The sequence below is a fragment of the Athene noctua genome, chromosome 11 (genome assembly GCF_965140245.1).
Source record: "Athene noctua chromosome 11, bAthNoc1.hap1.1, whole genome shotgun sequence".
NCBI classification, from domain to species: Eukaryota; Metazoa; Chordata; class Aves; order Strigiformes; family Strigidae; genus Athene; species Athene noctua.
Window position 1 is genome coordinate 23,939,637 of NC_134047.1, and position 15,420 is coordinate 23,955,056.

At 52.5% G+C, this 15,420-nt stretch overlaps 1 protein-coding gene across 4 annotated transcripts in view; it reads right to left on the minus strand.

Annotated features, from left to right (window-relative positions):
• Positions 1-2,509: 2,509 nt before the first annotated feature.
• The window catches only part of EDA (ectodysplasin A), an 83,687-nt gene continuing 70,776 nt past the window's right edge, over positions 2,510-15,420 (minus strand). Inside the window, exons 4-8 of one of the 4 annotated variants that reach the window (XM_074915210.1) lie at positions 13,196-13,375; positions 11,928-11,962; positions 11,467-11,518; positions 8,495-8,610; positions 2,510-6,528 (exon numbers count right to left, since the gene is read on the minus strand). In XM_074915210.1, the coding sequence (XP_074771311.1) occupies positions 6,277-6,528; positions 8,495-8,610; positions 11,467-11,518; positions 11,928-11,962; positions 13,196-13,375 (635 nt within the window). In that variant the 3' untranslated portion in view covers positions 2,510-6,276. Of the gene's footprint in view, positions 6,529-8,488; positions 8,620-11,466; positions 11,519-11,927; positions 11,963-13,195; positions 13,376-15,420 lie in introns of all 4 variants that reach the window. The other 3 variants (XM_074915209.1, XM_074915208.1, XM_074915207.1) reach the window with 3 other exon arrangements.

Consider the following 15,420-nt stretch of genomic DNA (forward strand, 5'->3'; position numbering starts at 1 on the left):
GGTGGGCTGCGGGCGCTGCCAGCCCCGTCCTGCTCCCCCAGCGCGCTCCGGCAAGCTGGGCAGGGGCCGGGCTCTGTATAAATAGGTTTCAGGATGGGATGGGGGAAGGAGATAACGCATGTGGGTGTTCGTAGCTACGGAAGTGGGAAAAGAAAGGCATAAGATTGCAGAGGGGGAAAAACAGTTCAGAAAGCCACAAGGAAGGGAAAGAGAAACGGCGGGGCAGGGAGGAGGCAGGGCTGCACGGGCGCTCAGGTGATCGGCCGGCCTGCGCGCCCATGTCGTAGGGCCAGGAGGCAGAGGTGGTGCTGGGGAAAGGCACGAGGTTCTGGGGGGTTCCCCTGCGTGGACCTGCTCTTCCTCCCGCTTCCCCTGCCCTGGGCCACCACCCGTTCCCAGCGGGATGTGCGGACCTGGCATCCCCCCTCCTCCTCCTCAGGAGTCCGCTGTGCCGCAAGCGCTGGGCTCCTCGCTGCCACGTCCCCCTGTCCCTGCCACGTCCCCGTGTCCCCACCAGACCTGGAGGATGGCTGCTGGGTCACCCCCTCGCAAAGGGCAGGAACCAGGCGGGGACTTTCCCAGCGGCAGCTCCAGGTGGTACCAGGGCACCCAGAGCTGCACCTCACCCCCAGGGATTATTTTGCAGTGCTATCTCCGGGTCCCTGTGTCACCTAGGGCTGACACGCTCCCTGGCGACGTGCTCCTTGTGTCCTGCAAAACACACGCTTTTGGGGTTTCTGGCTCAACGTGGCCAATTTCCTTCCTGCCTGAAGGAGCACCTCCAGGCTGCTGCATGGTTGCCCGAGGGCGTGTTTTGCTGTAGTTTCAGCTGTAGAGCTGTTGCTCTAGTCCTAGATGTGTCTGGCAGGAAGAAAAAATAAGAATTATAGATAAAATAATATAAACACAGAGGTACAGATCTGGAAGATGAAGCAGCCTGGCGTCTGTTGTTGCCTCCCACTCTCCTGACACAGTGGGGAGCACTTTGTCCCCTCCAGGATGTGGTTCAGCCTTGAGTTTGACCAGTGTCACCAGGCAGCGGGGCTCAGCCCCGAGGCTGGGGCCGGAGTTCGGGGCTGCCGCCCTCCCTGCGCACGGCAAGAGCACCCGGGCTCCAGCAGCGGCTGCGCGCGCCCGGCCCGCTGTTGTTTTCGGAGGCGCGGTGAGGACAGCACATCTGTGCAGATGTGAAATCCTGCGGGCCAAGGAAACGCCGACCTCTGGATGAACCTTTGCCTCCAGCGTCCCTCGTCCGGCAGCAGCTGCCGAGCCCCGAAAGCGGAAGGCGGCGTTGGGGGGAGGAATCGTGCCGTGCAAGGGTTCCAGCCCCCAGTGCCGCCTCGCCCGGGGGAACCCCGGCCCTCTCCTCCCTGCATCCCAAATTGCTTGGCACAGGTCTACCAAGCGGGCACGGCCGATGAAATCAGCTGAAAAGTCCCTAATTTTGATGAGGGACTTCTGTGGAGAATCCCTGGGCATTTGCATCTCAAGGCTGTGAACTCCCTTCCGCAGGAGCGCCCGGCTGAGCGCACCGGCCGTGGGCCCGGAGCCCTCCATGGCGCCCTGTGAACACCCAGAGGCTTTTCACGGCCCGTGGCTGAAGGCAGAGGGAACCGCACAGCGCCGATGGGGAGAGATTTGCTCCTGCAAATCGTGAGGCATCCCCTGCCTCTTGCCACTCCTGACCTCCAGGCTGGCTCCTAGGTCTCCAGTGAGGTCCGTTGAGGAGAGATGCCTCGTTCCCCCCATGAGGCTTTCACCTGAGAGGTCTCCAGAGGACAGGAGGAACGAGCTGCACGGCTGAGACTTGGTAGAAAAGGGGATAAAGTCACTCGCCCAACGTCACAGCTGTACCATGGGGTGACAGACGCTCCCCTCCTGGGCATTAAGCAGGCAGAAGGGCATCTGGTTATCCAAGTACAGAGTCCCAGAACCATCTGGGTCGGAAAAGCCCCTGCAGCTCCTCCAGCCCCACCATGACCCTCCCCCTGACCGTTCCCAACTCCCCCAGATCCCTCAGCGCTGGCTCAGCCCGACTCTTCAACCCCTCCAGGGATCCCGGGGACTCCCCCCTGCCCTGGGCAGCCCATTCCAACGCCCAACAGCCCCTTCTGCACAGAAATCCTTCCTCAGAGCCAGCCTGACCCTGCCCTGGGCAGCTTGAGGCCATTCCCTCGGGGCCTGGCGCTGGGGCCTTGGCTCCAGAGACTCATCCCCCCTCTCTGCCCCCTCCTTACATCGAATTGTTCCCTGTGATAGTGATGCTGTTCCTGTGCATTCCCCTGGCTGCAGAGTTTGAAGGCAAATGCTGAGCAGCTCCAAGCCCGACGAGGGGACCGGTGCCTCTGGCATCGGCAGCCACAGCCAAATACTCCCCAAGGACGGAGGAACTTCGCCTCCCACCGCACGAGCACAGTCGAAACCCTTTGCTGTAGCTGTTCAGACTTCCCACAGCAACTCCTGCTTTGGCTGGGGAAGGACGTCCCACTGAGAACACCAAGATCAGGAAAAAGCTTTATTTGCAAAGAAAATATTGACAATTTACATAAACTTACATCCTAATTTATATACATTATGTATATTTTATATACAGATAGTGTCTTGAATAAAGATGTTGAAGCACAAAACAGCATCAGTACATCACTGTGCAGCTCTAACAGGTAACGGGAGGAGTCCCGTCTCTCTTCCCACAGCTCTTCTCCCATTACGCTTTTGCTGGGGAGTCTCAGAGGCTTCCTCCCAGCCTGGGGGGGAAGAACACGGGGTGTGGGGGGGTCAGGCTTGTAAGCGGGTAGCTGCAGTTGTCCCTTCCCCCCAAAACTTGCGCCCCGACAGCCCGGGGCCAGGATGGGAACAGGAGGGAAGGATTCCCCGCGCTCCACCTCTTACTGGGGAGAGGGGAAGAAACATGAACTAAAATGAGCTCGTGCACTTCGCTCATCTCCCCCCAGCGCAGCCCGGGTGCCTTTTTCTAAGCACCCAACGTCGCCCGTTCAGCAGAAGGATGATGCCAAGCCCCAGACGGGGACAGTGGGTGGCACGGAGACCACAACCGCTTACCTGGGTGAGAAAGGCACTGGAGGGAAGCAAGAGCAGGGAGTTTTGGGTAGGGAGCCACGACCTAAAGCCTTTACCGAAGGGAATCCTTCCTTCAAAGGGGGCCCTGAACACAACAGCTGAGCTGGCCTCCCTAGGAACTGTCTCTGTGGAGAGGAGCCTGGGAGGGAGAAGGGTTTCAGACGATGCGTTATACACCGAGCAGCTGCTCGCGACCCTTCTGCAGCTGGAGTTCAGCCGACAGTCGGGCAGCCGAGCCAAGGCACGTCGGTAAGAGGAGGCAGCCCGCACCGCCGGGGAGGAAGGCTGGCACACGGGGAGCCAGTGGTGACTGGTTTTGTGTCCACTGTGTGGATACACAGACCTTTGCCTATAAGCGAAGCACTTCTCCACGAGACTAGGAACCGAGACGCATCAAAATTCAAAGACATCAGAGGGAAAGACTGGAGCAAGGCCCTGTTCCTGCTGGAGTTTGTTCAGACCTCCCATACGCATCCTCCTCGTGCTCCTCTCAGCTGCTTCCAGGCCCTTTCGTCTCCAGTTAAGGGAAAGAAGCACTGAAGTCGGTAGGACACTATCGAGAGAGGCAGCACAGAAGCTGCTATACTGCAGCCTAGGTAACCTGCACTGGACTACTTCACCAGTGAGAACTTGTTACTAGAGAGGCCAAAGGGTTTCAAATATATAAAAACTCCCCACGGCTGCTACGGGACCGGTGATCCCGCTCATCCCAGGGATGAACCCGTCTCCCAGCACCAAGGCCACCTGCAGTCAGGTGTTCTCTGCTCTCCAACTCCGTGTCCAACTCCAACTACGTCTCCAACACGGCTACACCCAGGTCACGCTTTGGTGTAACTTGAGCATCAGAAAGAGCCCGTTAACACCTTCCATGGCTCATGATGAGGGGGCAGGAACGGCCCCCTCCTGCTCTCTTTCCGCACCCCAGGCACATGCCAGCGAGGGAGGGTGACAGCGATGTGGGGGGCTCTTACAGAGAGGAGGGATTACCCCTCTGCCTCCTCCTGCCCGCTGCCGGAGTCAGGAGCAGATCACAGAACCTGCCAGTGGGGGACAAGGAATGCAAAGTCCATCCACTGCGCTTTCCCAAGTCACTGCGTTATTTACGCTTGCCCCTAAGTCTTGCTGTTCAGGCTGTATCCTAAAGCAATTCTGTTAATGATTTGCTTAATGTTCTCACTGTACACAGTTGTCCTGATTCATTCTTGTCAGAAGAACATGTCCTTCTTAATCCATTCTAAAGGAAATAAACCACAAAGACGAGTTAAGTGTCCCTAAGGCTCTTGCTACTCCAACATGTTAAGGCTAGAAAGGAGGAAAGCATATTGAAAAAGAAATAGCAGGCAATTTTTCATGCAGTTGTTTTACAAACTGCACGCCTCCTGTGAATAGCGAGGCCGTAGCCAAAGCTGGGTGCCCCCAAGAAATATTTATCTCCCAATAACTGCAATACTTGGCAAGTGAGATCACTGGCTATGGATGGGGAAAAGCGACGGAGCCAAGAATGCTTCGGCCAGGGCGGACCCTCCTGCGGTCAGATCAGTCGCTACAGCACGGTGCTGAGCCACATCTGCTCCCACGGCCCTGCAGGTGACCACGGCTGAGCCATCTCTGCCTGGACATGGAGGGCATCACCAAGACGGCGGTTCGGGACTTGTCCCATTCGCTACATGGGCTGAAACCTCACTCCCCTCTTTTTTAAAGAAAAAACACGCGCTGAAAAGAAATCCGGTTAAAAAAAAAAAACCCGAAACCAACAAACCAACACAACCAAGCACAAGCCAAGGCATGACACAAAAGAGCAATTAGCGCTTCAGCCTCTTCCTCAGCTCGAGCACATCTTATAGCTTTAGGTCTCCCCAGTTGAGGGGAGGTAACGGGAGAGAGTTGCTCAAGAAGCCAAAAGAAACAATAGTGTCCCAGCTCTTCTATTAGTCACCAGAAATCGAGTTATGACTAGACTCAGCAGGGCTCAGAGAAAAGAAAAAGTGGTGACTTCATGCTGGACCAGACTTTTTAAATACAAATTTTTTTTTGCTAGAGACTCCATCACCACTTATTAGAGCATTTTAGGTAGAAGGGTGCCAAAAGGAAAGGGGTGGGGGGAGGAAGGATGAAAACCACATCTAAAAGCAGGGCAGTTGCTATTAAAACAGAAAAAAAAAAAAAAAAATTCCTGTTTGAATAATTTTATTCTTAAACATGACAATCTTCTTCAGAGTGTTTTCACAAGTAGTTGTGTCTGCTCTACGCGGCTCAGTGAAGCCTGTAGAAATGTGTGTTCTGGTTTGCAAAATATTAATTAAAAAGACCAAAAAAAAAACCAACCCCAAACCCCCAACCAAAAAAAACCCAAACCCCAAAACCCAACAAAAAACCCCAACAAAACACAAATTGCTGTAACAGCAGCAGTACTTTAAGGCAGCCCCTGTTAGGGCAAGGTATACCTCTGGGGTAATGGCAGGAGCTGAAAGTAGCAGAGGCGCTGGAACCGGTAATCGGCCTTTTCTTTGGGACTTTGTGTTTCTTCTGGAATGGGGAGGCAGTTTCCTATCCGCTAAGCCTGCTCTAACGAAGTATTCATCTTCCTCTCGCACTTACTGCTTTTGCAGCCTGCTTCCAAGCTCCAGGCAGAGGCGCTTCGCCTTCTTTGCTCGCACTCCTGAGGATGAATGTAAACACCACCGACCTCGTCTTATTCACCTCCCTCCGCGCCCCGTGGCCGTTCCCAGGTCGAACTGGGAAGGCTGAAAACCAGAAACCCCCTTTTTTCTTGCTTTTGTTAGCGTGCAGAAGCAGGAGTGCCTGGATAGGACGATTTGGACATTAGTCTGTCTCCTCCCGCTACCACCTGGGATGCTCTTGCTAGTGCAACATAAAAGCAGAGACCCACACCACTCTCAACAAGCCTCGTGTGAAGATCACAGAGCAGAATATCAGTGCAGTAATACTTGAAATACTGAGACAAGGCAGACACAACAGCCTTTCTTCCTCACAACGCTTTTTCAACTAGCTTTTTTGATCCAAGTCTCCACACAAGTCACAGAAGACAATTGTGCTTCCTGCATTCACATATAGGAATAAATAGCTCTGGATCAGTTTTCTTTATGGCCGGATTACAGAACCCCCTGAAATACTGATACGCTTATGAACAGCAGCACTGTGCAGTTCTGTGAGTCTCCTTGGACACGCCAAGTTCATCTAGGATGCTGGTGCATCTCCTAGGCGTATGGCCCCAAAGAAAGTTGTGTGCTTGCTCATGTTGATGGAGATGTCAGCATGGACCATTTTCACAGCAATCTTCTGCCTGGCTTTGAGGAGGCAGACCCCAGCTGTGTAGCAGGTATTGAAGTTGGTCTTGCCGGTCTCAATACTCCGAGTGCATTGCAGAAAGGGCTTTTCATCCACCACCACCTCATAGCTGGCAAAATCTGTGAAGTTTATGTAGTATACCTGATGTGAAGCAGGAAGAAGAAAGGTGTTAGGGGGTGTATTTGTGCGACTGGAACAAGTCCGCATTCCTTGCAGTGTGTACGTACACGCTCCCTGCTCTAACGATCCCTTCCTTGGCCCCGGGACACCTGTACTCATGGGAGGTTGACTTCTTCGAGGCAGAAGGAACCCCAAGCCAACCAAACACGAGGAAACTCTGTATTCCACTTCATACTAACACAGGCATGCAAGCATCTGTGAATCCACGTACCTACGGCTGAGCTACAAATCCTCACTTTAGACCCTGCTTATTACAGGAAAAAAGTTACAAACCTGCACAGGCCGACTTACAAAAATGTGTAGACAGCCCTATCCGCTACAACAGCTTTTTATCCAACAGACAAACAAATATTTTAACTGAAGTCCTCTTTCACTTACCTGGCCAGTCCTGCTTTCTGGGTCCCATGAGCCTCCTTTAGTGCTGACATCAAAAATGCCCTAAGATGTACTGGGAGCTGCCTTCTTTGTAATTGGACTTGAGCTGCTTTCAAAGGCATCAGCTATTACAGGGAAGACACTCTCCCAACCTCCACCGCTCGGAAGCGAATGACCTTATTGTGTTTGTACCCACTGAACTCTTGGTTCTAGCACCTAAGTCCCCGTGACTCCACTTCTCGTTGCTTAACCATCTCCCACACACTGATTCTGAAGAACCACGAGATGCAGGAGAAAGGCCTGTCCAAAGAGAAGTCAGTCCCAGGGAGCTGCTTCTTCCTGATAGACGAAAACCAGCCAATCTGGGTGCATCTGCTAATTCTTCTTAGTCTACACCCTGCGACCGCAGAAGCCACACAAGACCAAGTCCCTTTTTTTTCCCTTGATGGGCTACAAATGACAAAGGTTCCAGAGGCACGACCCTGTGGCCAGCGATTAGCATTAGGCACTTGGGAAACAATTATACTTTGGCTCACGTGGATTTACTTTTCCTGTCTCCATCCAGACCAGACACGTAACCAGTTCCACGGAGGAGCACCTAACCTGACACCCACAGCCGACTTTATCCGACTCGGTACAGTCCCAGTGGGGCTGCAACTGAACAGAGGCAAATCATGACTGGGAGGTAATATTAGAAGCCTGGAGTGAGGTGGAAGTTGCTTAATTGTGGTTGTCACACAGAAACCCTCATCTTGCTAAAATCTGTTCCAAAACCTGGGCAGTTTTTCAGCCCGCAGGTGGGTGGACACCCTGCTCTGGAGGGGGAGAGCTTCAGCAACTCTGGTCAGAGATTTGCAAGACCCTTGGAGCAGTGCGTTAAGTGACAGTCCGTCTGAGGAAATGATGCCTTAATTAGCTGTCTACTAAAGCGTAACGCAGTAATTTATGCCTTTGTTTAGCCCTTTTTACAGAAGCAGGTCCGTATGTCGGCCATCGGTACCAACTAACGCAGCAGCTGAGCCATCTCGCTGCACAACGCGGCTGCTGGCGCATCGTGTCGGTCTGGAGCTACACGAAGAATGTGGAGGCAAAAGGGAGTTACCTGGGCTGGAGTTTGGGCAGGCCTACACTTACAAAGAGTGAGGCAGCTTTGGAACGGTTTGGTTTTACATCTTAAAGCAGAGAGAGAGAGCCTAGCATCCTGCTGGGACCCCTTGTTCTGCAAGGAGGTTTAGATGGGCTGGTGATTGACTGCACAGACAAGATGAAGGATTAAAAAGAGGCCTCGGTGGCATGTGGGATCGGGCTGGGCTCCTGCGCACGTGTTTCGGTAACTAATCTCTGGCAGCTGGTGTCACGGCGAAACGTGTGACCTCGCACTTCGAAAGGCTAACGTCTTCCTCCGACACACATCTCCTAGAGCACGAAGCGGTTAAAAGTACATACAAGTTCTTGGCATTTGCTAGTTGTCTGGAGCCCTCTCGTGGTTCATGCAAGGCTTCCATTGGAACACAAGAATAGGAGTTAGGCCTAGGACCGTACTCACTTCTACCTGACTATAGATGAAGTATGTGCCGTCCACCAGTACCTCCAGCTCCCCACTGCGGGCATGCAGCTTAAACACCTTGGGGTTCATAGTGATGCGAGACCAGTCATTGAGGACTCCACCTGAAAGATCTCAGTATGAGAAAACGGCAGTCACTCAGTACCCGTCAGAATGAAAAGCGCAGGAGCACAGAAATACAGTGACATTGCAAGGTTTCATACACAACGGCTGGCACAGACTCCAGTTGAAAAGTCAAGTTACTCGGTAAGAAATTCCCAGAATTAAAGACTATGGGGCGTTAAGTTTGGGCGCCTCTCTACAGCTCTAATTACTCCATCACTTGCTGTGGACACCCGTGTCGTTCAGTGCACAGCACAACTGATTCACGTCTCTGCTTGTCCTCGTCAAGAGGAGCTCCCCTCACCCTTGAACAGCAGTGTACGGCCTTCTGTACTCCACTGCGTTCATCCCCGGTGCTGGGTACAGACTAACTTGCCTCCTCCTGGCACTAAGTTGAGCTTATTATCATACCTGAGCATTTTACAGACCTGAAAACATGTTCCCAGTGTCATCCCCACTCCAGAGCAAAGACACTCCAGCACATGCAGATCACTGCGAGGTATTTGCTAAGTTTTCTTAATTCACCTGAGAGGCCAGGGGCTGATTTTTCACTCTTTTTTTTTTTTTTTTTTTACGTTCAGCCACAGATCCCAAATGACTTATTGCAGCTGCAATTATAACAGCACTTCTTCAGGTGCCTCCTGAAGAGCACCTGTTCATGGCCCTTCTAAAAACTTGGTTACTGGTCACTTCCCTGGTGTCATGGAAGAAGCTCCACAGCACAGGCAGGACCAGGATCCACCTCTCCAAGAAAGATCCTCAGCTGACATCACCCAGCCTCGAGACCACTAAACTTCTACTTCCCATGTCATTTATTCCCCTTCCTATACCCCTCTATCCGGTGTCCACACTGAAGGCAGGGGACCTTCAGCAGACGGTGTGCTGAAGGTATCACCAGGCACGTCCTGGAGGACCACCGCAAGGCGAGGATGACAACGGTGATCCCTGTCCTCACAGGAGTGGGGCTACACGTGGCCAATCTGTCTGCCCCCCTCTGAGTGCTGCTGGGCTGGTGGATGTCCTCAGCAGATGTGTCATGATAGGGCCTTCACCCTCACTTTAAGACTTGGGATCATCCTTAGGAGAAAACTAGTCCTTGCAGCAAAAGGGACAACATTATTATGGAAAAAAACCACGTGCAACTGCAGGACTACACCGTCTCTCAGGACATGTCTGTGCACGGAGGCCAGCTGAGGGTTACACAACCGATTTTAATTCTGGTATTCCTTTACTTCAACATTCTTGACTTTGTAACTAGCGTTATTTTAACAAATGCTTCATCATCACATTTCCTAGGTTTTTATAAAGCCAAAATAACAACAAAGTACGAAATTGCATCACGTCACACCACATTAATCCCTAACCGGGGTCCTCAATGTGGTCAGGGATTTATAGATCCACCACCCAGCCCCCCGGCATTGGAGCCAGTGGAAGGACTGACAACATGAGACAGCCCCTGTCCCCCGGCCGGGCCAACAAGCAGGTCCGGAGGACACGCTCCGCTGTGAGCCCAGAACAGAGCTGCTCTCCGGAGGTGCCTTGTTTTATCAAATACAACTCTTCTCCTCCTGGTTTTCATCTGCTTTTCAGCTCCCTGCCCCCCCGTCGCAAACCAGCCAGGCTGTTTTGTGCTGGCTGGCAGCTGGACAGCATTAATGGCTCGCAGCGTCAGATTGTTCCCGAGCAGCAGGGAAGGACACTCACAGGGCAATTCCCACTCTTAGAGAGTAGTGTACGCTCTGTAAACATACAGGCTTCCCATTAATAAAGGGATAATTACTTTCTGAACGTAAGCAAACCAGCATCTTTCCCCTCGTATTGTTCTAAGGAATGGCCGGTTTCCTTTTTTGTTTTGGGGAGCTTCCCCCCACCCCGCTGCAAGCCAGCTTCCCTAACCAGGAGAAACTTCAGCTCCCAATGAAGAGAGAAATTGCCTTTCAACAGAAGCAGTGGCCAGCCTCATCATCCCATGGACGGGGCAGGAGTTGGTGGCCACGGGTTCCTGCAGCACCAACCCTTGGGAGCTGCAGCCCCCCAGGTCTGGGATGGGGGTAGGTGCTCCGGGGCTGCCCCCCACCCTCCCCGGGGACCTGCTCGTGGTGATTTAGGCAGGGGACAATCAGCCAGCTCCTCTGCAGCACAGCCAGACATTGCGAGCAGGGAGGCAGCAGCTAATGAATGAGACCCAGCTGTTGGCAAGAAGAGCAGGAACTCGAGCAGAAATTGGATAAGGATCCGGGGAGGAAGGAGGAGAGCGAGGAAGCTGCCTGCGGACGTGAAATGGCTTGGGAGGACTCGGAGGTTAAAGGCCTGAAGGCTGTTGGTGAGGGTAGAGAGGCATGAGGGACCAGGGAGGCTGCGTGGGGGCACGCTCGCAGCGTGAGACAGGAGGAGCCAGGGGCTGTGCACCTTGGTGTCCTCACACTACAGCCCTGCCTTCCCCTGTCATAAATTACTGGAGAAAAACCACGGGGCTGAGACAGGAAAAGGAGACCCCGAGGGTGTAAAATAGAATAGAGTGGGAAAGAAGGTTTGGCCATTGAGGAGCTGAGGAAAACGGGTGATACGACAGCAGGTTGGAGGAGGCACAACACGGATCTGGAGGTCAAGGAGAAGGGAGATTCAGCGGGACAGAATTACTGGGAGGCACAGGATAGAGATAACCTGGGAGAGAAACAGGAGAAATGGGGACTCAGCAGAAGACCCCCCTAAGGAGGGGAATGAGTCTATCTCAGGGGGGAGGCCAACAGCAGGGATAACCAGGGCCCCGTGTTACAGGAGGGACTCCAACCCAGATATGGGGCTACGGGTGCAGGATGGGCTCTTTTCAACAACTGTCAATATCGTGAGATCCTTACCATTCTTCACTTGGATTGCGGAGCCTTGGCCTTGAAGGTGGACCACAGCTGGCTGCAAACGAGATCAGAGGGATTTAAAGTCAATGGGGAACACTGCGTCGTTTCCCAGCCACTCGACACACCTCCGCAGCACTGCTGACCAGTACAGAGGCACGGCGGTGCCCTGAAATCATTGATGCTGTTCATCAATGAAAAAAGATCAGAGCAGCCGACAACAACGTGTTTAGGTACTGGAGAAGGGGTGAGAAGCCTAAGCCGGATTAATGTGGCTTTTTTTTTTTTTTTTGAACAATAAAAAGGGTGAGCTCAGGCAGTCACTCTGTGTGGCTGTGATTCAGCACACGCAGGAAGGGGGGCTGTTTTTTTCAGACACATCAAACACAGCATTAGCAAATATAGCTGGTAACGTTTACAAAAATCCAGCCGAAGCTGTTTTTTCCCTTCAAAGAAGATCAACCAACCTGGATATCTCTGGAGCCGGCCTTGTCTGTGGCACCTGCAAAATGTAATTTCACATCATTGAAGAGGAAGCGTGAAAGAGCTGCAGGAAACACTCCTATAAAGAAAACTTCTCTTACCCCGTAATAACCATAAAAAACCCCATTTTTACCAGAAGGAGGACAGTATCAGTGGTATGGGGTGCAGCTTAATGTTAAAAAGTACATAAACAAGAAAAAGATTCCTCCTACTTTTCCCTACTTTATTCCTAGGTTTCTGTCTAACATCAAAACTCCCCCAACGTTATTCAACCAGTTTCCACTAGAAGGACAAATTGCACAACCCCTTTCCTGACCGGTAGCGGCAATAAAGCCTCTTGGCTGCAAAGATTACAAGTTTCACTCTGCAGTAACTCAGGTCATTCACTGCATTCAAGCTACATGCTGAAATCTCTTTTCTCCGAGAGCCAAATCTCTATTAAAGAGGAGATGCTTGTGGGCAGCACTCTGGAGTGCTAAGGACCTCATGCTGCTCCTGGCCTCTGCTTTGGCAGTTTCTGAGATATAAACTGAGAAGACAACCAAGTTTTCCTTTGAGAGCCATGCGAGCTGTGGGGTAATAGCCCTGATTTCTCTGAAGAAGTATTTTTTTTAATACTAGACTGTATATATGTAAACCAAACAACACTTATGTGACTTCCATTAATCCGCATTTTAAAGAGTTATTAAAAGCCGGGATTTTAACAAAATAACTGGCACAGGACTCCGTGGAGAAACAATATAGTGCGGATACAAAGAAACAAAGGAAAACGAAACCAAGAACTGCAGGAGAAAAACCCTATTTTCATCTGGGAGGGCAAGCTGCGGCGGCTCATGCAGTTCCTGGGCTGGCTCAGCGGCCGCGCTCAGTGTCAGCCTTCCCCGGCCCCGATGCTAAGCTAGGCCTTGCCTCAGCTTAAGGGGAATTAGCACAAACAGGGCGGGAAGAGCTGCCCCGCAGCCGGTTTGCGCACTCGGCCATCGGTCACCGGCAGACCCCGGTGAGACGCCCCGAAGCAACTGAGGCTCTGCGGGTCTTGGCTGCTCCTCTCGTCCCACTGCGGGTGCAAGGCCGAGCCCAGGAACGCCCGAGCCCCACACAGAGGTGCTGCGCCATCGGTAGTTGGGCCCTACGCTGGCCTCAGGTGGAAACCTGGCGCTTATTCATTTCTCTGTAGTGCGGCGGTGCCGTGTGGCACCTCCTGCGTCCCCTCGGAAAGGCCCTGAGCAGAGAAGGGGACAAACCCCGTTACCTGAGGGGCCCTGCAGTCCAGGTGGTCCCTGAGGGCCCGGCGGGCCGGGGGGCCCAGGCGGTCCCATGACGGTTGTGCCGGGAATCCCCGGGATGCCGGGAATGCCGGGCGGACCCTGGGGCCCAGGAGGACCTGGTGGCCCTTGGGGACCGTTGGGTCCTGGAGGACCAGCCTTCTTACCTGAAAAACAGAAGGTCAAACGTTAGCTTCTCCACACATGGAGCATGGGGTGGTCTTTTACCTACGGGGAAGCCCTGGGAACAAGGGAAGCAGAAGGTTGGGGGTGGCTCATTGCTGGCTGGAGGGCTGGGACAAGGAGGAGCACCCAGCCGGTCGGGGTGGGGGTCCCACGGCACCATGAGGACAATGCTACCGGCATGGTAGGGGCAGGTCGTTGCCTTGCAGACTCCTCCCAGCATATGTTATTACATTTAAATGAGGCACATGGACTCTTTGAGGTCTCCCAAGAGATGGAGGCTCAGATGGTCTCTGCCCCAGAGCTCTGGCCGCAGCCCTGGCCTGGCCACGCTGCTCTGGGCCCGGAGCTGGGGGGTCCCGCAGCCCCCAAAGGCAGCGGGTCGTACCCCGACAGCAGGGTGGGATCCTCCCTTTGACCAGCTGCACTGCAACATGGCGAAAGCTGGAGTATTAAAAGCAGAGGTGAACTGCTCTGCAGTTTTTCAATTTTTCCATTTTTTTGATGGAAAACAGCTGCAATCTTTTCTACCTGCTGCGTACGCATGCATTAGCAGATAATCCCCGTGGCTTGATCTCCCGTCTGAGGGAGTGAGGTGCCTCCAGAGGGCAGTTCAGAGCTGAGCTTCAGCTCCTCTCCGGCAGCTGCTGAGCGCCCAGGGCCATGCAGGAGGCATCCCCACAGCCCTGCATCCCCACATACAGCCCCACATCCCCGCTGCTTCGCACCTTTCTACCACACGACGAGGATGCACTTAACATCCACCAAAGACTTAGATGCTATAATGCCCCCAAAGAATTACGTGTGCATTTCGGGCTCTGGATGGAGGGGTAAGGCAGGCACTAACCCACTCCGGAGGATGAAAGCACTGAGGAATTGCCACAATCCTCAAACACACCCCAACAAACGGTCCCAGGAAGAGAAACAGCGCAACCATGCAAGTAAAGACCCTTATCAGGCATAAACACAGTGGACTCGAAAGAAGGTCTCCAGGGAAAGCCTGATCTGTGCTCTCCCGATTCCCCAGATCCCTGATACAATTCATGTTTTTCCGAGATAGCTTTTAAAATGAAACTTTACAACAGCTTTTATGCCAAGGAGCTTTATTAACTTAGCAAAATTGCTTCAATTGCCGAAACAAACTCTGCTGTAGGACAGAATTAAACGTTTCTTTAGATGACAGCAGCAGTTAGGATATGAAATAATGGTTATGGGGAATGGTTTCTGAGGACATTTATGTACTTGTTTCTCCATTAAATATTCATCTGTCTTTGTCAGGGAACAAAACTATAAGGAAAAACCCATCTATTTTAGTTAGCACAGAAGCAGAAATCTCTAGATGGCCACTAGACACAAACATGGAAATCAGCGCAGGACAAATGTGCGGTTTAACTTCAACGTGCAGAAAATTAAGTTCAAGTAAACACGGGTGATTAAATAACACCGGTGTCCTACAAAAACGGGGGCAAAGGCTTAGGGGGACAAACCACCCGCAGCATTTCTGCCCAGATTAGCAGCTGTGTGGTCAAATCTGAGCTAGCAACGAGCCAGCCTTCCTCCAACCCAGCAATCCTCCTCCTCCTCGGGATAACGACACGACTGGGAAATTATCACCTTGAATCAAACCCCTTACCTGTTTCCCCTAAAGCACACCTACTACATTCATTTCCTTCACATCCCCTCCGATCGAGGCCACCTGAACGAAGGATCACATGCAGTAAGTCAGGAATCCTGCTGCTGTCACTCCTTGCTTTCCTTCCCAAGAGGGATGCACATTACAGCTGGTTTAACTAATCTGTCTCAGAAATCTGGTCTGCTACTAGATGAGCTGCTAGTTTATAGCAGTAAAACAACTGCACATAATTCTGATGCCGCACAGGGACACATTTTCTGTGCACTCATTCAAGTAATTTCAACTACTTTTCTGCATTAATGGCACCTTGCTTACTAAAGTCATGAGGCAAAAAATAGGCATTCGTTAAGTCTAAAGCTCTCGATTCATCTTCTAACCGAGGGGAGCCCAGCCCCG